Genomic DNA, 22,571 nt, shown 5'->3' with positions numbered 1-22,571 from the left:
CTAGACTGAAACCATGTAGAAATCTAATGGGGAGCTGTAATTCTTTTGGAAAGGGCAAGCTGAGGAGAAAACCTCTGCAGTCTTCAAACCAAGTTACTGTCAAACTGTGTGAGACTGAAATTACAGTCCTGTCCTGGTTAGTAGTCTGGCATGGATGTAGAGATGACTGGAAGGGGTTATGGATAGTTCTTTCCTGAGTGATATGTGCTCTGTATAATTCTGGCAGAAGAGGCACACTATGCTGCAGAACTCCAAGTGTGTACTGCAGGACTTGTACAGCCAAACTCAGCCCTAAAATAAAAGTAAACAACACCCTGTCAAATACTGCACTAGTCTCAGCTTAATATACTTATTACAAGATGAGACAGTATCAGTGCAGAAATCTTCTCCAGCTTCTCCACACAAATCACCACCTGACCTGCATGCTGTCAATCATAAGGCCTTGTAAAAGACTCATTTAAGAAATTAGAGCACATCCTTCAAACCAGCTCTTGCATTATTAATGCTAGCTACTTCACAAATAATAGTTATAATCCTGCTAATAAATAAATCAGGTAGTCAAACTACTATTACTTGTGATATATAACTGAGACTGGATTAACACAGTCATCCTGTCAGCCTTTTGTTCAATGCATCATAAAGACTAATTTATTTGTCTGGATTAATTTTCCTGTAAACTTTGAAAAAGTCATTAAATTTTCAGTCTGTTTTTACTGAATTACTCTTTCCTTCATTTTGCTTCAGCACCATTTCCAAAGGACACATCACAAAAACATCCATAAATTTTACAGTTAAAAAGTAGTAATTATGGGTGTTAATTCAAAAAGAAATATAATTTGAAAAGTGCAATGCAATATGGATTTTGTTTACAAACATTCTCATTCCTGTCCTCATGCAGAATTATAAATTCTCAGATTCCTAAAAATACTACCTGAGGTGGAATATTTTGAAAAGCTCCTGTCTGCTCTCTGGTGGTCTTGGATGACAATCACACAGTACAGTGCAAAAATATTTGATCACCCACAATAGTGCTTAAGGAAGGAGAGATTTCCTCTTTGATTTCACCACTTAAATGGTGAGAGAATTGATTCTTCCTATCAGCTTTGCTTATTTCATGCAACCAGTTCTATATTTTTTCTACATACAATATCCAACCATGTGTTCTTCTGTTATAATAACCAAAGCTATTGCCAAGATGCACACAGTGGTACAGTATAAAGAATCTGTCTTCTAGGTTTATTGTAGAACTCTGTTAATGTTAGAGCTAACAGCTCTGGACTTCTTTGGAGCTGAATCAGTTACCCTTCTGTATGTAATATAAACTCTCTACTGCCCACTGAACATGGACAGTGTTGTCTAAATAATGGAGGTTCTAGGAAATTACACCCACATAAATACCTTTTCAGCTCTTCTGAACTGTCCTCTTGATGATTCTGAGCCTGCTATTGCTTCTACTGATATTCCTTTGTAAAGATCTCTAAACTAGTGGTCTCCAAACTTTTTTTTGTCTGTGTGTGTCTCTGTGTGTGTGTGATTTATGTACATTTTTTGTCTCTGAACTTTGTGCTGGTCCATGTCTAGCCCCAGCATGCAGTGGCTCAGCCTTTTTTTCTGACACAGCTAAAGAGTGCTCCAATGGTCACAGGGAGGGACACTTTGGCTGTCATTATAAGTAGATAACTTACAGGAGGTAAGGAATAGCCTTATTGATTAAGACACAACAGATTAGAATAAAAAACATTCCACTGAAAAGGAATTAATTAACTACCTGAAGCACAGCATTATTCACCTGATTTTTACATATTCCAAACATGCACAAAATTTAAAAAAACCCTTGGAAGACATGAGTACTTTTCAGAGAGCCACAGCTATGTGGAGGGTGTATCTGTTTCCTCTAAAATGCCTGCCAGCCTAGCAGCTGCTATTTGGAATGTTAACACTAAAATAAAGGAGGATGAAGAAAATATTAAAAACTGACTAAATGATTGCTGTCAGTTAAATGCTTTTGGCTGGCTTTGGTGTCTTCAAATATGGGAATCATGAGCTGCCTCACAGAAGATACATTTATGTACTTCTACATCAGTTCTTTTGGTGGAGAATCTCCAAATCTGAATAGCTGAAGAGTGATAGGCAAGATGTGTTAACCTATGTGAACAATGGGCTTTGGTTTGAAGAAGGTTTTTTTTATAGTTGTTGTATTTTTAACTAAAATAATTTATTTTAAATATAAATATATAAATATATTTAGGAACATTATGATGGTTTGGGTATAAATGATATTGCACCACTTCAATAATTCCTGGACAATTAATCTATTTAAATATTTTTAGTTTTTGATGGCACATCTGTGAAGCACTACAGGATCAAAAGGATGGATGGAAGCTTTTTCCTAACCAAAAGGAAAACTTTTCAAACTTTGAATATGTTGGTTGACTATTACAGCAAGAACAGTGATGGCCTCTGTGTGTTGCTTGGACAGCCATGCCTAAAGGTAAGGCATGGATGCTGCCCTGTGCAAAGTATTTTTAGTGAGCCAGCTCATTAGATATCTGTCAGAAAGTGTTGACCCCATATCTGCTTCTACTATTTCAGAATGTTAATGATCTGCATGTTTTCAGAAAGTTCTGGGTAGTGTTACAGTTTTGTTCTTGAGGTTGACAAATTAATAATAAAGTACCATGCCGTCTTGGAAAAAATCATCAAGTGTTTGGGGGTGGGGAAAATATGCCAAATCATGATTTATGAATACCTTTTTATAAATATATATGGAAATGAAATCTCCAACTTCATAACTCTAGCTGTCCATATGTAATTACTAAGACAAAACCACAAGGTTCTGGCAACCAATACTTCATTGTTCAAAAAGCTTGCTAGAGGAATTATTTCTAATTTTTACTGTTATTGGGAGGATATTTTCTTTAGCATATTTCTTATTTCTAACAAAGAGCACCCAGTATGAGGGTTGTATTTTATGTTCTTGGCTCACTTTATTGCATGTGTATACTCTAAGGAAACATTATTTATATCTGTTCCAGCTTTACATGAAATAGTTAACAATGATTTGTATATGTTGTTGAAGTTTATTATTTATTTTCTTTTATGAGATACAAACTCCTGCTACTTTTGATTTGTCTTACAAAACTGTTGATCAGTGGGAGATAGACCGACGATCTCTGAAATTGGTGAAAAAATTAGGATCTGGTCAGTTTGGTGAAGTATGGGAAGGACTGTGGAATAATACCACCCCCGTGGCAATCAAAACATTAAAACCAGGTATGTGAATTATTCTTAAATGCTAATGAGCTATTAGCAAGAGCGGTTCTTTACTTTTTAAATGCTGCAGCAAACAGAGTCTATCTGTATGTATGAATTCATTCTTAAAATCCATACACCTAGACATGAAGGTCTAGGTCTAGATAGTCTTTGGTATTTTGAATTAGAATTTTATACATTTTTCTGTTTCTAGATGAGCTGAATTAATTCAACATCTGTATCACATAAAAAGGCAACCACAGCAAGAGTTGTACCTATTTTTTACAGTATTGTTTGTGTGGAAATGAGTAACTGTAGATTGAATAATCTGTAGGTGAAGTAATTGATTTACAAGCACTTTGTCATCTGTAGGGTTTTTCCAGTGATTGGTGCTATACTGCAGTGATTTCTTTGGTAAAATAGAATATTTACTATGCTAAGTTTGTACTTAAGGAGTGCTTTAATCTTAGTATTGCCTGAATCAAATTTTTCAAAGTTTTTGATACACAACATTTATACCCACTATTTGCATGTAATATAAGATTGTAACTAATACAGCTTTTAGCATTTTTCTTAATTATGTTTCATTAACTTCAAGTAATTTGTGCATTTTCAATTGACAACATAAAATATCTGCCAGCAGATGGCAAGAACCACATAGATAAGAGAGGCAGCCTGGATGATATACATGTTTTTTAAAAAGAGATAACAACATGAGCTGTGGTTAATTGAAAAAGCTTGTGTTGGGCACTAATGAGCCTGATTCGGGAAGCAGAACAGATTCAGGCCTTTGATTCAATAAAACGTCAATATGCTTGAGCACTGCTTGAATGGTCTCCTGAACAGGGAGGAATTTAAGCATATGTTTTAAGGCTCTCTTGTATTGGGATATCTTTCGTGGTTTGGGACATGCAAACTGAAAGAAAATAAGCACCTTTTTTTTTTTTTTTTTTTTTTTTTTTTTCTGCTTAACTGAAAATATAAAAACTGTTCAGACTAAAGACCTTCTATAATTCATATGAAAGACAATACTTTTTCAGTGAACCGGTGCATCTCCCTAGTGACTCAGCAAACAGAAACCATCTTGAAATCTCTTTTTCACTGGAATAAACATAAGAGTCACTGCAAAATTGTTATCATGTATGGACTACCACAGTATAATGGAAGAAACTCCTTCTACTGTGATTCTTTTTGTAGTATCATAGTTCACCTGGGAAAAGGGGTCGATTAATCAATATTTTTTCTATCTCATTTTTTTCCTCTCTAGTCTGACTCTTGCTAAGGTCAACAGCAGTAGTTTCACTGATTTCATGCTGGGTTGTATTGAGTTAGGGCAGACAGAAGCTCCACCTGGATGCAGTGCTTGGATAGCAGAGAGTTTGTGACCTAACACTGAGATAAGGAAGCTGTGAGTTGCACAGAGTGTTGCTCAGAATGAAGACTTTGATTCCCAAAGGCACCTTGATAAATTATGTAGTTAATGTTGAATCTCTTATCACTGTACTTTGTGAACTATCTCATTCTACGAAAACAGTTCAAACAGTCACAAATGTAAGCAATTAACCTTATAGTATCACTTCTTCAGGGAATTATCCTCTTCTGTACCTTGTTTTTCACTGTATAGTAAAAGGCATTTGGAGTGCCTTACAGTAATCAGCACATTGGTTTTCCATAGCTTATTCTCATTGTTACTCATGAGGAACAACAATTCACTAATTAAAGACAAACCACAATACCCTCACCCTAATCTGAGTAATAAATGTTTACCTTGGTACTAATAAAATTTCAGCAAAGGGAAGGGTTGGTAATTTCATTCACCATAACATAAAGTTGACAAATGAATAGAAAATATAATATATAATATAGTTAATGATTAATCAAGAAATACGTTGGGTTGATCACTGAAGCTTCCAATATTCACATAAGCAATGTTTCAGGCTTCAAGTGTAACACACTGTAAAGTACGCCTCTCTGTTTCTTGGCTCAAAGACCTGAATCTCTTGTCTTTACACTGGGGCAGGAGAGGGTGTATTTTAAACTACAGACTTTTCACTACACTGTTTTACAGTGTAGACTCTCTGGACAAGCAAGTAATCAGAAAAACAGAGGAATGTGTTAAACTCAAAGTGATCTGGCAAATACAAGGGGCTGAAATGGAAAAGGTTCTGCTAAAAAGGCTTTGCCAGCAGAGAAATTGTGAAATGGAACAATGCTCTTATTACCAAGCAGGAGCAGGTTGATCAAGGGTAATCATATGGTGAACAATAGAGAAGAGTATAATGCAATCAGAATGTCATAGATTTATAGATCTTAAGGCCAGAAAGGAATTCTGTTACTTTGGGTTTTCCTGTTGAACATTATTTTGCAGTGTACATCTGTTCTAGACCACATATAGTCAGTATAATTTGCTGTTATATGTCATTACACATCATCCCTCTGCTGAGATTAGCATTTATATTTAATCAAAACACAGCTTGTTCTTGACTACACAATAATGAGAAGTCCTCTAGTCCTAAGATGAAGGCACTGTAAGAATCTGCACCTAATTTCACATTTGAATTTGCCTGATGTCTTCTCTTTAACCCTTGCTATGTCTTCTTGTAATAAAATAAAAGCCTATTTGAATGTATTAATTGTTCTTTCCATTCTGGAGGTAAACACAGCATGGGTTAAACCAATTTTCTGTTGTCTTTAGAAAGGCTAAATGCAGTTTCTGGTTATATAATGTCCTTTTCATTTCTCAAGCAATTTTTTTCTGGGCTTAAACTAATCTCTAGCTATTGCTACTAAAAGGCTTAAAACCAGTGATGCCAATGGCATCCTGGTCTGTATCAGCAATAGTGTGGCCAGGGGGATGAGGGCAGTGATTGTCCCTCTGTGCTCAGTGCTGGTGAGGCCACACCTCAGATCCTGTGTCCAGAAAAAGAATTCCCCACGTCAAAAGCAAAACACCATAATCACAAAACCAAAGTCAACAATTTGCACACAATCCACCCCTTGTCCCTCCAGCACAATTACAGCTGAAATTCCCTGAGGTCATTCCACTCTTTGCTCTCAAATATCATTGTCAATGTCTTGCCCTTTACCTCTCCTTATTCCTTTTACAATGTGTTGATCAGTGTGACTGTAAACAGAAAGTGGTAGTAATGTGATGCTTTTGCTCGCATAATTCTCTTATTTGTTCACTGGTTCACTTGTCTCTGTTTTGGAGACATCTGTGACATTTTACCAGCCACAACCATAGCCATGAATGTGTGAATGAAAAAACAAAACATGAGAACATCTTTGCCTTAAGGAACATCTCTGACTTTTGAGCTGCTGACCCATAGTTTTCAAAGAGGTGCAGGGATCAGTAGATAGGAAAACAGTCTAGAAACCAGCAGTTGCTATTTCTGGTTTTGGCTCTGCACAGCACAGTCTTGATGCAGGTCCCTGAACATGTCATTGCACATTTTTCTTTTTATTTCCTCACTGAGACACTGGATTTTTCTATTTAAGTGGAAATCATTGCAGCAGGGATTTGCACTTTGTCCTGTGTTGAGTGTGATGGATTTTCTAGAACCTATTGTCTGGGCTAGCTTGCTTCTCCAGCTGTCAGCATGTGAAGCAGACATCTATCATCACCAATTAATTGTATCTGATAAAGTTCCTTATGCCTGTTGGAGCTGAGGCATACATTTGTCATTATCACATTCTAAAGCATCTCCCAAGCTTCTCTCTGCATGGAAACTGTCCAAGCATGATTTTTTTTTCATGAGGCTTTTCCAAAATATTGTCTGGGTTGGTACTGCCAGTGAAGTTTTTCATAACATTTTAATTTCTCTAATTTCTCATATCTTTAATACATATGAAGTATAAAAAGCTTTGCACTCAGAGAAGTACCCCAGTTTGCCTGAAAAAGAAAGATTTTTTTTTTTATTCCATTTAATTCAGAATGCGGCCTTGCACTGACTTATAAGTTTATTTCTACATGGTGACAAAGGTGCTTGAGAATGTTCAGAAACTTACATTATTCATCTGTTAATATCAATAGGCTATTTTAGTTTCTTGTATTGCAAAATACTTAGTTTTTAAGTGTTATTTCTTTATTACTCATAAACTTCTTCAGAAGATCATAGTTATGTACTTAATGCCGTCTCCACATAAATTAATTTTCTATAAACTTTACTTAGAAGACTAGGTTCCTCTGAAGTACAAGGGTATTTTGAAGCAATTTGGGAAGGCTTATTGAAAAGTTGCAAACAAAGGGTCTTGTGGTGGGTTTATCAAATATTTAAGGGCCATTTACATTTAGGCCAGTGGAAAACAACTGACCTTCCCCTCTAACTCATTTCCAGGTTATCAGTGTTTATCTTAGAATGTAATGCTTCCTCCAATCTAGAACAAAATATATTCAAAGAGAAGTTAATCAGAACTGATATATCTGTTTTAAATAGGCATAAGTTAGAAGTGATTCCTGGCAAAGCAGCACAATATAGAACATGTCAAAGAAAGAGATTCCAACATTTTGTTCTGAAGAATGACTTTGACATTTAGAAGAACATTTTTCATTCAAAAAACAGATTATCAAGACCATATTTTCTTGAGGTCCTGATAAATTCACTCCCAAACTGGTATCTTACCCAAAAGGAATGTCCACTTGTTTCAATAAAAGCTTATGTTAACTAATTGTTTTATGACCAAGTTCTTTCTACTTACAGTAACCTGCTCTTTGTCTTGTGTTTACCACTTATAGGTGAAAATGTATATTTCATTAAAAACATACATATTCAACTACAAGCTAAAATGCCCTCAATTATTTGAAACTCATTTTGGCATGTGTTTCCTACCCCAAAGGGATGTAGTGTAAATTCTTTGCCACTATTGTGACAGGCTTTATCCAACTAATTTGTAACAAGTGTGTTTGGTTGCTTTTAGAGGCAGTTTTTAATTTGCTTATTCAGTTGCTGAGACATAATCTTAGGCAGAACAATCATAAAGACACTTTTAATTTTTTTTCGTTTGGCATCCAATCTTCTTTTGAAGTGCAATATAAGACCTACAGGCCTGTGGGGGATTGGGGTGCTGTCTGCTACTTGTACTATTTAAAGATATAAACTAAGTAAAACTGAAGGTTACATATGCTCTGTAAAACATGCAGGAAATACTTATTGATCTTTTTTCTGGTTTGTTATAATTATTGTCACTGTTATTTGCTTTTACAGTGTAGAAAAAGATTTGCAGCTATTCAGCTAATGGAACAGTTCTTTCTTGATCAATTTATTGAAAGTTGTCATATCTGAAAGCATGTTGTTTGGTTTCAGTTTGTTGGGAGAAGTTTATAGCATGATTAAACTGAGAAATTCCTTGTAGGCAAACTTTGATGGCGGAAACAAATCAGACTGTCAAATTCTATGGTGCGAAGAAATCCTGTATAGAGACCCATAGAGGGTCCATGATTTGGTAGGCCCTAAGTGAGCAAGTAGTTCATCCTTTTTAGAATCAACTTGTCAAATTTTGGCACTGATGCTAAATTATGAGTCATGCTGATGCGTTTGCTTTTGGAGGCAGAATGCTTCACACCATGCAGCTTCTCTGTAGATTTTAGGTTGATTTTCATGATAATGCATGTATCTTGAAACAAGTAAGTAAATGGGGCAAAATTTTAAATCAATATCAAAGTGAGTCCAAACCCTATAAAGACAACCCATGACTCTTAAATTATTTTTTTAATCTAGAATTTATGGAAAGTTTGAATAAATCTGTAAAGATTGTGCTGTTCTAAACAAGAAAAGGATATAGAATAAGCATCACAGGTATTTTGGGTTTTTTCCCTGTCATAATCCCTGCTTTATCCAGACCAGGTGTGGTCATTTCCTCTTTGTGCAGGCCCCCACTTTCCTCTGACAGTGAGTAAAGAAAATGAGTATAGCTTGGACCTGTTGAGGAGATGTATTATTGGCTGCTTGCCATTTATTGATGGAAATCCAAATACTTTGACCACGCCTCCTAATGACATCCTATAAATTCTCACCAAGTTGGTCAATATGGGATTGCCAAGGGAAGTATGAGGAAATAGAAGTGAGGAGTACCTGTTCCTTGCAATGTAATCTTTGCTCTCCCAAGCAGCAATGTCAAGTGGCTCTTTTTTCATAAAGTTTGTGTCAGAAGCATTTCTGAATCATTCCTCTTGTATCGAGGATAAGAAATCACACATCATTCCTATGTTTTGGGAAATAGGCTGGAGCATTTTTCAGGAGGTAGCATTCAAGGTAGGTGTTGGGTGAACAGGCTGATTTTCTAGTCTTTTTTGTAGAACAGATTATCGGTTGGAATTTTATTGCTGAGCCATTTAACATCCTCCAAGAGTTTAACTTAATTTAAGCATCCATGTTGGGAACAGAATCAAACTCCCAAATGAACCTTATACGTTACCTAATATAGAAAAACCCCATGAAGACTCCTACTCTTGCAGCCTTGGCTTCTCAAACTACTTAGTCTGTTTACTGAGTAAGATGAGTTTGTTTTTAAACTGATGGCATAGAGCAGAATAACTTGGATAACTAGATATTTTCCTCCTGAATCTTAACCATAATATTTTCTTAATTAAAGTATTTTGATTTGTGACGAAGGAGACATTTGAGTAAGTGAATAATTTCAAATTTGCTTGCACAGGCATTTTGAGGGAGATATTATTCACCAAATTCCTCAAACATCTGACAATATCTGATGACTACTGGATCATTCATCTAGAAAGCTTTGATTCTTTATTTGTTCATGTTTTCCTAATCAATCCCCTATTCAGGACATATGACCTTTAATCCCACATTTGCCATGACTTTAGCTTCCTGTGCCATTTCTGACTGCTTCTTTGACATAGTTTTTGCATTGGTTCACTATATATATATATATATATATATATATATATATATATATATATATGAATAGAACTAGAGATGTTATGATCTTATGTAACACTTAAAAAGTTGGCATAATTTGCTGTTAAGACACTTTGGTATTTAAGGGATTGTAAAGTTAATGTTACCTCTGTGCATAAATTGGTATTTCTGATAGGGTTCTATTGCATGATCATTAAAAATAGCTATTTGTTTTTGTATATATAAAATGCACACATCATCTCTGCATATGCTAAACTGATTTCAGTGCTTTCAGGCTTTAACTGGTGAAGCTGAAAATATAGTGCAACAAATTTTTATTGCAGAACTAGTTTTCTCTCCGAAATTTTATGTTCATTACCTAGACACTCTCACCTCAGTTTCTGATCCTTTCATTAACCAGTTGTTTGTTTAAAAGGTATCCCTTAACATTCTAGCCTCACTTTTTTTCCTCTTTTTGGGAGTCCTGGGGGTGGTTGATTTTAGCCTTTCTTTTTCTGGTGGCTGGTACACATATGTTTTCTGTCCCTACATAACTGGCATGTTTCACTCATTAAATGTTTGTTTCAGCTGCACTGTCTGTTTTCTGTGGGAACTGTGAAGATTTGAGATGTTAATGTACTTTCAAAGACAGAAAACAATATCAGTTTCTCCCTTAAGATTTCTGGTAGAAAGCCCTTTAATAACCTCAGTTTTGTTATATGCTGTTGTTTCAGGTTCGATGGATCCAAAAGACTTTCTGAGGGAAGCGCAAATAATGAAGAACTTGAGACATCCAAAGCTTATACAGCTTTATGCTGTCTGCACTTTGGAGGATCCAATTTATATTATTACTGAGCTGATGAGATATGGAAGTCTTCTAGAATACCTTAAAAGTAAGCAAATTACTCTAACCTCATTTTAAGGATGCTGCAGTTTAGTAAATACACTAACATAAAAGACAGAGGTACAACACCCTGGTTTAATGTAAAAGCTGCATTATTTGCCATTTGTGGGGGTGAGAAAAGTAGAAAGGTTTATGAATTTTTGACAACTGAAATATTTAAAAAGTAGGAAAGAATCACATCCACAGTCTGATTCTTGCCTTATAATGGCCCATATTTTTTCATCCAGTTTTAGGAGTAGATGGGAACATAAACAAAGGAATAAAAATATAAGTATCCAGAAGGATAGGTCATCATATTTGACATGAAATAGAAGCACTTCCACAAAATGTACTTAACAGCTTTGAAAACTATTACTAGTCAGGGATAGCTTTTCACTACAGATTTGTCCCTTGCCTATCTTATCAGGGCTTTTATCTCAGCAGCACTTCAAAGTGCTCTTTTGAAGGCAAATAATAATTAAAAATAAAATTGTACAGCCTGGAACAGACTAGCATAATGATTTCACTTTTAAGTTCACTCCTGTTATTGGGAAATGCTTGATTCTAGCGTTGTTACCCATTTTCAGTTTAGCAGATGTCTGTGAGATGCTAAATGTCTTTAAAGCTGTAATGATTTCTTGAAGACAAAATGTTTGCCATGGTTGTCATGCTGAATTCTCTGTTTACAGCCCATAAAGCAAAGCCCTGTGTAATACCACAGACACATGCCTTCCCCGATCTTTTCTGCAGAACCTTTTTTAAATGAGGGTCTGTCCATGCACAATTGCAGCTAAAGAAATCTCTGACACAGAGACAGCCCTACCAGGAACTGCCCAGAGTGGGTCTGCCATGACCTTGGGCCAGATCATCCACAGTTTTGTAGGCATTTGCTGGCCAGAGGTAACAAGGCACAAATTTCCTTCAAATTCTCATCTTTGGTACCTTTGTGTGCAGATTGCAGCTTATATGATTGAAAGAGCCTGGCACATCAGGAAATGATTGCTGTGCATGGAAACATTTATTGCACTGGAGAAATATCTCCTGAGAAAGCCAGGATGAGTCACAGCTATTGCAGAGGTGAAAACTGGTCTGTTAATGTGCACAGAGTAAACATGTCCATAGCATATCAGTGCTGCAGCCTGTGTGTGGATCAGTTGCCAGCATTTGCACAGCACCCTGCTCCTTGCCTAAGTGCTCACTCCTGTAGCTCTTCATCAGAGGCCATGGAAAGTCACCAGGTTTCCAGGCAGCCATCAAGATATCTATAAAAATGTCCAGTTGAAACCCAGTCTAGTGGTATCCCTCCTTGTCTGATGGCCGATGCACAGGGAGGTGCACAGAACTAAGAGGTGGAGACAGAGATCCAAGGGTTTTGATACATATTGTGGTCAGAGAAAAGTCATTACTCTCAGTGAGACTAATAACGAAAGAGATTTGAAATTTTTATAGAGCTCTGTGACTGGAAGTGATCTATATCAGTTGGAGTGCACTGCTCCTGGTAAGTTTTCTTGAGATTCAGCCTCTGCAGAAAACAGGAAAATATTTCCAGAAGGCTTCTGTCTCTGTGTGCACGATGGGTAAATAAAGCAAACTAGAGTGGAGAAAAGTCCAGAGATATTCTTTGTTCCTATTCCCCTCCAAGAACTATATGGTATGCTTTTCCAGCTTTAAAAGTCCCTAATATTTTATTCACAGTTACTATCACATTTCACCATAATGACAGCTACTTAATAATGATGGACATGGGAATTCCCTGTGCATGCTGTAAATGTTCTTTGGGAGAGTTCTTGATGAGCACTGCTATGCAGAGTTATTGAGCTGCCACCAGTATGAGAAAAATGCACCTGAAACTTTTCTTTGTTATTGGAAGTGAATGAAATTGTCATAAATGTATGAGTGCTTTTATCAATTCTGATGGGCCTGGGGCTTGTTCTGGCAGGTATGTATTCTTGCAATTCAGTGAATTATTGTGGAGGCAATGCCCTCACTGGAGAAAGTGTTGCTTATTTATTTTTCTCTTTTTTTATTGTCAGATATCTGTCAATGAGAATATTTTCCTGTCTTTTCTATATGAGCGATTTTGATAGATTGCTTAGAACAGGGTGCAGACCCCAAGACTTCTTTAATATTTTCTCTAATAAATTTTTCATGTGAGGTTGAGGGTTTTGTCAAAAAAATATTAGTAAAAAAGGACATGGAGGTGCCACATTTTCTCAATCCATAGGATTATTTATAAATTTATAAATTCAGCAGTTGTGCCTGATTTTGAGTGTGAAAGTTATATAGACATATCTATAGCTATAGGCTAGCTAGCTAGACATAAACTTAGAGCAGCATTCCAGTACCTAATGGGAGCCTACAGAACAGCTGGAGAGGGACTTTTTAAAAGGCCAGGTAGTGATAGGACAAGGTGGGATGGCTTTAAATTGAAAGATGGTAGGTTTAAATTAGGTAATTCTTAGAAATGCTTCACTGTGAGGGTGGTGAGGTACTGGGATACTTTGTCCAGAGAAGTTGTGCTTGAACTTGCGTGCTCTGAATGGCCCAGCCTGGAGAAATCTTTATGAGACAGACATACATGATTTGCACCTCAGATCCCAAAGAGACCTGTGATTTCATCTTCTGTGCACAAGTTGTAGCTCCTGGTCAGCTGAGGCTCTTCATTAAAGCTTTCCCTTTCGCTCCAGAACAACTGCAGTGCAGAACCAGCTTACAGAGAGATCATCCAAAAAATACTGCAGCAGCCAGGGCAACAGTGGCCTCTTCCCCTCCCTCAGCCCACAGGCTAGAGGCAGTAGGTTAGCCCAGTCTGGTATTCCAAACATGCCCTAATGAAATAAATGGTCTTTCAGGTGCCACTCCAGTGTTAGAGGTGGATCTTTACATTGCCCTTCAGCATGGTGCACCTGAGTGTCTGCAGGGAATAAACCAGGGGGGTTTAGCATTCTAACTCCTGTTCTGCACTGAAGCTCTCATTAAACAGGAGACTGATGAGTCACCCCTTTCTCCTTAAGGCATTGCCTTATTTTGCCTCTTGGAGCAAGCTTAAGTCAGGCTGTCCTGGAGCATCAGCAACCAGTGACAAACATGTGATCAACTTTGTTGGTATCCTTGTCTGTTCTCACCAGCAGGTAGTTCACAACAAATGCAGATGAAGTTGTGTGAAAGAGAATATTTAAAGCTGGCTGACATAGGCTAACTTCCAAAACCCAAGTACTAATGCAAGGTGCTTGAAAACATTTAATTATTTACCAATTAAATTCAACATCAGCATCATTTCTCGATTTTATCTTTGTCTAACAAGATGAATAATAAACATTGATGCCTGCCAGTTATCAGAACAGAAAATCTTCAAAATGTTGTATTGTTCTGTGGACTGAGTGGATTTTCACACAGCTCAATTTTTGTACCTCTCTCTTTGAAAAGTCCAGGCAGTGTGAAACATATGTGTAGGAGAGGAAAAGACATTCTGAGTCAACAATAGAAGTAAATAATCTTAGTGTTGGAATTTTTAGCCTTAAAAATGACACATACAGGATAAATTTTTTTTTCTTAATTATGTCAGAGCATGCAGATAAGCAGGAAATTCAGGGCTGGGTTGCAGAATACATTAGTAAACAATGTATTTCACATTCTTCATAAAGTGGGATGACAAAGTTCCATCAAATAAAATGCCAGAACTGGAGGAGGCTATTTAAAACAATGGTAAGAGGCTATTTAAAACAATGCTAAGATACACTATCACTGCAAATCAATTAAAAGTAAGTGAGAGAAAACTGCCAGCTACAAAAGTTTTATTTCTCTAACACAGAGGCAGTAAGTAAAAGTCACCAACCTGATGGCAAAGAACTGCCAATAAGCCTAGCAGCAAGGATTCAGCTTTTTTGATATTAAGGTTCTGAAACAAAGTTGAAATAGTTTTGGGTGTTAGAGGGTACAGAGGTAGAAAGCCATGCTTCAGTCATGCAGCATTTGGGATTGGGTGAAGTGGTCCTTGAATGTAACATTGATTTGGTTTACTATCAATTACCTCAAGGTTTAAATTCTTTGTGTTGAGAAGGTTGGTTAGTTGTCCCCAAAATGCCACAAAAGCCCTGAATTTGTACTCTAATGTGTTATACCACAATTTTTTTTTTTTTTTTTTTGTTATCTGTCTTGCAATTTTTGGCTGCAGTTTTTCACAGCCTGAGACTTTCCTTCATCTGTAGAGGCAAGTTGCTCAGCTCAAAGTTCATCTACTGCATTGTTTGAATGATGATCTTTGATTTCCAAATCTCAATTTCTGGAATTTGCTTATGTTAGTGTGGTGGGAATGACATGCACATTGCTTCAAAAAGTTCTACTGGAGAAGAAGGAAGCTTGAAAGCATCTCAAGGAGTCCTACTCTTGAGTAGCAACAACAGAGACAACAGCGTGAAGCAGTCAAGTGGACTGGAAAGTGAAAATGAGTTATACTTGACAGCAGAGGGTATTTTTCCTAGTTATTGGAGAACGGGAACAAGGGTAATTCTGTGTTTTTCCATCTTTAGCAAGCTCTGGCTACAACCACTGGGTACTGACATTAACTCTTACTCACAGTTTGGAACAGTTTTATGAAACATTTATGTCAAAGAGGTGCATATTGTGTTACTATCAGTAGATAAAATATTTTCTCTTTGGACTGTGTCAGCAGCTCATTCCTGGCCTAGATTAACTCCTGCATGTATTATCTACTATCTTTTAGAGAAGATGGGACAAACACTGTTACTCAGTTATTAGGAAATAAGTAATGTAATTCAGTAATCCCTGTCATTTGGCTGGGCTGTTACTTTATTGTATTGCATGGTTTGGTTTATTTGTGTTGGCTTTTTGAACCAGGCCGGTTTTCAGTTATTTATGTCTGAAATCAACATTTTCTTGTTCTTATGTTCTTGTCATCTCCTTTTTAAACAGAAGATGGAGGCTCTCAAATCTCCCTGACACATCAAATAGACATGGCTGCTCAGGTGGCTTCTGGGATGGCATACCTTGAATCTCAGAACTATATCCATCGGGATCTGGCAGCCAGGAATGTTCTTGTTGGTGAGCACAATGTTTACAAAGTGGCAGACTTCGGACTTGCAAGAGTTTTTAAGGTAGGTTGTGAAAGGGTTAATTGTCCCTGCTCTTAACTCTGGAGAACAAGGTGGAAAAGGCCAAGTAAAGAATGAATTGTAGCCCTGAACCAATGGATTGAGACAAAGGCAAGCCCAGGGAGAAAAGGACCCATAACCTGTTCACTTGAACCTTCTACCTGCATTATCCCATGCAAGGTTAGACGCTGTTCTGTGTTGTTGTGCCAATCTGAAGAATCCTGGGGTCTGCTTCCAACCCAGCCACCCAGGAAGGATCCTGGCAAGCAATACCCTTTGCTGGACCATGTTGCAGTGTTTGCAACATGTTCCAGTGTTTGCAACATGGAGTGGAATGATGGAAAGATTGTACACCTGGGCCTGCAAAGGAAGGCACATAAAAATGTTTAGACATACATTCTTGACTTGTTCACTTCCCCTCTGCCTCTACAGTGCTTGTGATCACAGGTGGTGATCATAAAAGGACCTTATTCCTCTCCACAGCGAAGTTCATAAAGTGAGCTCTCAGGGCTTCAAGTCTGATGCAGTTGCAAATTCTTTGCCACTGCACTGTTTTGGTTTTTTTTTTCTCTAGTCCTTGAAGGCAGAGAATGCCAAGGATCACTGGCCAAAGTAACCCTGTGGAAGAGCTGTGGTTTAGAAATGAGATTTCCTACCTCTGAAAACGATTTAATCAGTGTTGGAAAGATTTTTTTACCAAATTTTATGGATTTCAATATGAAATCCATAATTTCTGAGTCTGTGTTCGCTTGGATTTTATTCTTTATTTATGTTCTTGCACTGAGAAGGAAAAACAGAGAAAAAAGTCTTCTGTTTCTCATTTTGTTTTTCCATTCAAACAGCAGAAATTGAAGTTCATAACAGAACTGGATTTATTACATACTGAAGTATAGAATAATAGCTTAACAAAGGCATCAAGGGAATTTGAAAATTATTTTAATTTTTGATTGTTCTAAATATGCATAAGTTCATATTACTAGTTCTTTAACATAAGTATATATTTTTAAATGAAAATTGCTCATAATGGATATGTTTCTTGTTTCTAAAGATTAGTGTTATGGTCAAGATGCCAACTGTATAAGTATAGAGATACAAATCAATAACAATCAGTACTTTCAAAACTAATGAGCATTGCAGCTGGGAAACATACATTCTGTATTTAAACAATCAAAAAAGCAAAATCTGCTACACATCCATCTGGACTTGCATGTGAGAAACTTGACTGAGGCTTAACTGTTACTTGTGTACACTAAATTATGTGTAGGAATTACAGAGAGAATAAATGTTCACAAAATTTAGATGTCTGTGTGATAAACCTTTAAGGACATGATTGCATTTATTTGCAACTCAACAATTTTTTTGCGTCTTTCACCTACACTTTACCTTAATTAGCTCACTGGAAACTAATATGTTAATTTGAATCAGCCAGAGCTTATTCTTTCTTCCCCAAAAACCTGCTTAAGCCACTGTTATCAAAGTCAATGACCCTTCAACATCACGATAAACCACAGAAGAAAGGTGCTGAAATTCATTAGCTCTTGCTCTTGCCTTCTCTCTTTACTGTAGACCAGACATGAAGACATTTGGTCTCTAGTGTCAGCGGGATGCTTACACTGCCACTCCTGACAGACTTTTGAAATCTTGCATGCCAGGTCCAGAATTCACAGCAGCAAGTCATAATTAATCAGGAGCCATTCCAGTGCTATGTGCTTGCTTGAAATGAAAAATGCTTTACAAATTCCTCTGATGAAGCTTCCACACTTTTGAACTGCAAAGCTGAATCCAATGGTAGACTTCAGAAAATGGGTACTTACATGAAAAATAAGAGTTTGGTTAAAAGATAAGATTAAGCACACGCTGAGCTTAGCGAGATGCTTAAAGTGCTTTGCTGAAGCAAATCTGAAACTGGGCTTGTTTTGTTTTACCCATGATAGGTAGAAAATGAAAAAATATATGAAGCTAGGACTGAAACAAAACTCCCAGTGAAATGGACAGCCCCGGAGGCAATCCGCTACAACAGATTCAGCATTAAATCAGATGTCTGGTCCTTTGGGATACTTCTGTTTGAAATAATTACCTATGGGCAGATGCCTTATCATGGTAAGTACTTTTACCTAAAGAATGATGTCTAATTTTTTTTCTTGATTTCAGAATAATACAAAAAAAGAAGGTTGAATGCCTGTACTATAGGCATGTTAAAGGGTTAACATTTTAAAGAGAAGAAGAAGGTTGTTCAGATGAGGTCCATGTAGTGGGGCAGACCTTCTGGCTTCCCCGGGCCTCCTGGCAGCTTTGCAAAGGCTGTGGTTAGCACACATTCAAGCTTCCTCTTGATGGAGTCAATCTGCACTGCAGAGGCACCTAAGCCAGCTGGCTATTTTCCTCCATCATCAGATCAAAGATGCCAACTCTTGGAATGTGAAAAAGGAAAGAAATAAAGGAAGGGATTTTTGTTCCCCAACCTGCCCTTTTTGAATTTTTTTTAGTATATCTCATGGAAGAATAGATTATGTGTGAAGTGCTGCACAGGCACTTCAGAAAGAAGTGTCTGAAAAATAAATCAGGGTGCTTTTACCCCCCTCCATCATATATGATTGTTGCAGTGAAAAGTCTTCATAAAGGAATAGATCACAAGAATTAAATAATTAAAAAATAAAATGTCACCAACCTCAAAAGTAGATATAGTAGTCTGAGAGCAGCTACTATTTCTAGTACTGCGAGAAATGCTCAAGGAACTGTGGCTCCAATAACACAAGATATCAGTGAGATGATTGACTGTGACTCATTTTGTGCTGGTGAGTAGAACACAAGGGAAGAACTAAAGCAAAAAAAAAGTTATTTTGCGTCTGTACAGGCCTGAGGGGTGGTGCGTTTGCCATAAACTACATTTCACAGGGTCCCAAACTGATATTTTCTGTAAAAGGAAAAATTGATTTTGCTTTTTGATTCCCACCCTCACCTCCTGCAAAATTGTTCTGAAGAAAAAAAAGCAAAGCAAAATATCCTGAAGTCTTATATAAACTATAGTCGTGTGCATATGGACACACACACACATAAATACATCATTTTAGTATAAAAAATATGTAACACTGTGGCTCTGGATATTGTCTGAAAACCCATTCAGTATTACCCCTTTGCAAAGGCATAGTTTATCTGTATCTTGAAAGTAGAAAATGTCATTTTACTATTTGCTTACTTGGTATTACTTTCAGGAGTTTGTTCCCAGTAGTCAGTTAGAAGAGTTTATGTTGATTTGTGGTGGAAGTGGATAATGTGCAAGGACACACCATCAGAGATCTAGGGAAAAGAAGTTAGCACAATTTAAGATTTAATTTAAAGAATAAAAAATTGGAAGAGAACTGGACACTAATCTTAGTATATAAAGGTATAGCAAAGATAGGGAAATGAATGGTTTCTTCTCCATGATCACCAGTCTTCTCCATGACTGGTGATAATGGAGCAGGAAGGATACCATTGCTCAGCTGCCCTTGAGAAATGAGGGCTGACTTTAGGAAAAAGTTTCTAAATGTGAGGAAAATTCAGCAGCTGGTCAGGTTTTCTTAGGAGATTTTGTAGTCACTGAGACTAGAGGCGTTTAGGATCTATTTAAGCTAAATAGATGCCAGAAAATTGTTGAGAAATCCAAATGGTGGAAGAAAAGCCTCACACGCAGACAAACCTATTTGCGATGCTTTGCAGCTGGCACAGTCAGGGTGAGGTGGTGGGAAAATGTTGGAGGTGGTTTTTAATTGCCGGTAAACAGTAAGAGATGTGGCCCTGTCCCTGGAATCGTTCAAGGCCAGGCTGGAAGGGCTTTGAGCAACATGGTCTAGTGGAATTTGTCCCTGCTCATGGCAGGGTCTTGAACCGGGTGGGTGATCTTTAAGGTCCTTTCCAACCCAAAGTGTTCTGTGGTGATTCTGTGCTGAAGAGTGAGGAACACATGGCACCCAGAAGCAGATCCTGAGTAGCCTGATGAACTCATTTTGGCTTGCAGGTATGCCAGGACACCAGGTGATCCAGCTGCTGGACAGTGGGTACAGACTTCCTCAGCCGGAGACGTGCCCAGCGCCACTGTACAAGCTGATGAAGCAGTGCTGGAGCGCGGAGGCCGAGGAGCGGCCCACCTTTGAGGCCCTCAGTGACCAGCTGGAGAACTACTTCAACAACGAGCTCTATTCCTTTGCCTAGGCCCAGGCCATGGGACATGAACCCTCAGGATGCTCCTGAAGGACATGTCCTAGCCAACATGGCTAAAGGAGGCTGTGGAGTCGGCCTAACCCCAGGTATGGGGTTATTTGGGGGTGCTGAAGAATCCTGGCACACTTCATCCCCTCCCTGATCTTCAAAGACTTAATTTTTTTGCTGCTGGCAAGTGTTTTGCAAAACAAAGCATCAGGAAGCTGGAGGCTGGATGTTTCTTAATGATAGTCTTCTATTTATTTGAAAATGCCATGTTGCAAGAACAAACAATTGAAATGAGTCTAGCTAAGAAACTATTGTAGCTTTTTGTAATTTCTTTATTGAAATAATTGTTTACTGTTAGACTTTTCATTCCTATCATTTCTCGGGAAGGAATGTGATGGCTCTACACAGCAGGATCTGTGCTCCCAGAGTCTTTTCATTGTAAAAAATAATAAAAGTAATCCTGTGACTGTGATGGCTCTGATTTGGCAGAATCCAAATTAATTGCCTTGCTTAGAATTGAAGTACATGTGCTTTTGCTATATCTGAAAATAAACAGATATTCATGGGAGAAAAGGAATTATTTGGTTTTGTAGATGCAAAGGCTGATCTTTTTTATATTTTGTCTACTGTACTCCTTTTACAAGAATAAACAAAATTATTATTTTGAATTATTATTAGAAGCTGTTTGTTCTTAAGATTGTTAAATATCTATGAGTTATTGTCCATCGAACTGTGAGGATTTATTTTATGGTTCTTAATTTTAGGGATATTGGAGGAAAATATATTTTAACAAGAACTCAAGACTGTCTCAGTGTTTTAGAGTAACAGCCTTTTCAATCCTACTTCCCCAAATCACAAACCCTCTCCAACAGGGCAACCCTAGGTATTTTGCAGAGTAACCTTCTTCAGGTTCAACTTTAATAGAGGAGATTTGAGTAATAGATGATCCATTTTATTTTGTTCCATGGAGAAATACAGCCCAGGTGCTTCTTCTAGCAGTCTGTATATCTAGCTATAGATGCTATTTTTTTTTGCCCTTTCCCTAACTACAATATCCGTTCTGCTAAAATCTGGTATCACTGTGACAGTTTTATTTTCTTAGTTGTGAGGCTTACAGAACCAAGTTTTAATTATTTACTTATGATTCATCAGTTAATTATTTAACAGCATAATTCAGGAATTATGAGCTGTATTGTGTTAACATAGTGTGAGGTCAATACAAGTGTGCTACCATTTTCCTCTAATATCAGAAAGATCCATTACTGGATCTGGGTGACTTTTATTACATATTTTCCATATGATTATCTTCACTTTATATTTCAAATCTATTCATCTAGTTTGTTTGCCTTGCTTCTAATTTTTAATTTGCTTTCCCCCTCCTCTGCCTTTGGATGGCAGCACACTGCTCATGTCTTTCATACATACCTCTTAAGTACTCATTATTCAAAAGCCCTTTCCTTGTTTATCATTTTTCTTCTCTTTCTATCTCACTACAGTGACTTTCCAGCACTGTGTCTATGTTAAACTTAATTTTCTGTGCAGCATTTCTCTCTACTAACCCTCTTTATACTAATTAAATTTGTAAAGCATAATACAGCTATAATTAATTAGCTGTCATAGCATCCATGTGATTTTGGAAAGTAATCATCCACTCTGAAAGAAGAAGAGGTTGAATGGCTTTGCCAAACCCATCTGATAAGAGTTGGCATGGATGGGCCTGGGAGATTCCCAGGCAAAGTCTCCTGCTGTCCTCCGTCTATGCTTGTTTTGAGGCTTGTGCTAGCTTCTGGCTCATGACCTCAACAAGTTGTTGTTTATGATTATCAAACTTCCATCAATCCATGCATCTCTCGTCTAGCTAGGAGCTGTGTTTAACTCTGTTACAGTATGAGGTTAACCAACCCCACAGAATGGGTTTCTGTGATAATAGGGATGCTGTTATGTGGAGAGATCTCTGCATGAAACTTGTGGCCTTCCTGTTCAAGCAGTATTTCTAGCCCGATTTTTGAGATTTATGACATTAAGAATGTCGCAAATAAAAGCTGAGTTTACCCGATTAAAAAAAAAGCTACAAAAAACCAAAAACAAACAACAACAACAAAAAAAACCACAAACAAAAAATGAACTAACCAAAAAAGAAAAAAAAAAAAAAACCAAAAAAAACCAAAAAAACCAAAAACCAAAACTGCTGATGAAAGATCAGCACAGATGTGTGCATTTCACAGGAGAAAAGCTACCAGGAAAAAAAAAAAATTGACAGCTGGGAAAGTCTTCAGAATT

The 22,571-nt window shown here is 37.2% G+C and overlaps 1 protein-coding gene across 1 annotated transcript in view; it reads left to right on the top strand.

Annotated features, from left to right (window-relative positions):
- The window catches only part of FRK (fyn related Src family tyrosine kinase), a 46,829-nt gene extending 26,535 nt beyond the window's left edge, over positions 1-20,294 (top strand). Inside the window, exons 3-8 of the mRNA XM_041423748.1 lie at positions 2,331-2,491; positions 3,105-3,273; positions 10,844-11,002; positions 15,925-16,106; positions 18,038-18,203; positions 20,101-20,294. Coding sequence (XP_041279682.1) covers positions 2,331-2,491; positions 3,105-3,273; positions 10,844-11,002; positions 15,925-16,106; positions 18,038-18,203; positions 20,101-20,294 — 1,031 coding nt within the window. The remainder of the gene's footprint in view (positions 1-2,330; positions 2,492-3,104; positions 3,274-10,843; positions 11,003-15,924; positions 16,107-18,037; positions 18,204-20,100) is intronic.
- The last annotated feature ends 2,277 nt before the right edge of the window (positions 20,295-22,571 follow it).

This window comes from Onychostruthus taczanowskii, unplaced genomic scaffold, assembly GCF_017590055.1.
Source record: "Onychostruthus taczanowskii isolate IOZ18803 unplaced genomic scaffold, ASM1759005v1 scaffold8, whole genome shotgun sequence".
Lineage (NCBI taxonomy): Eukaryota > Metazoa > Chordata > Aves > Passeriformes > Passeridae > Onychostruthus > Onychostruthus taczanowskii.
Note: the sequence above shows the minus strand (reverse complement) of the source record. Positions and strands in the feature narration are given on the sequence as shown.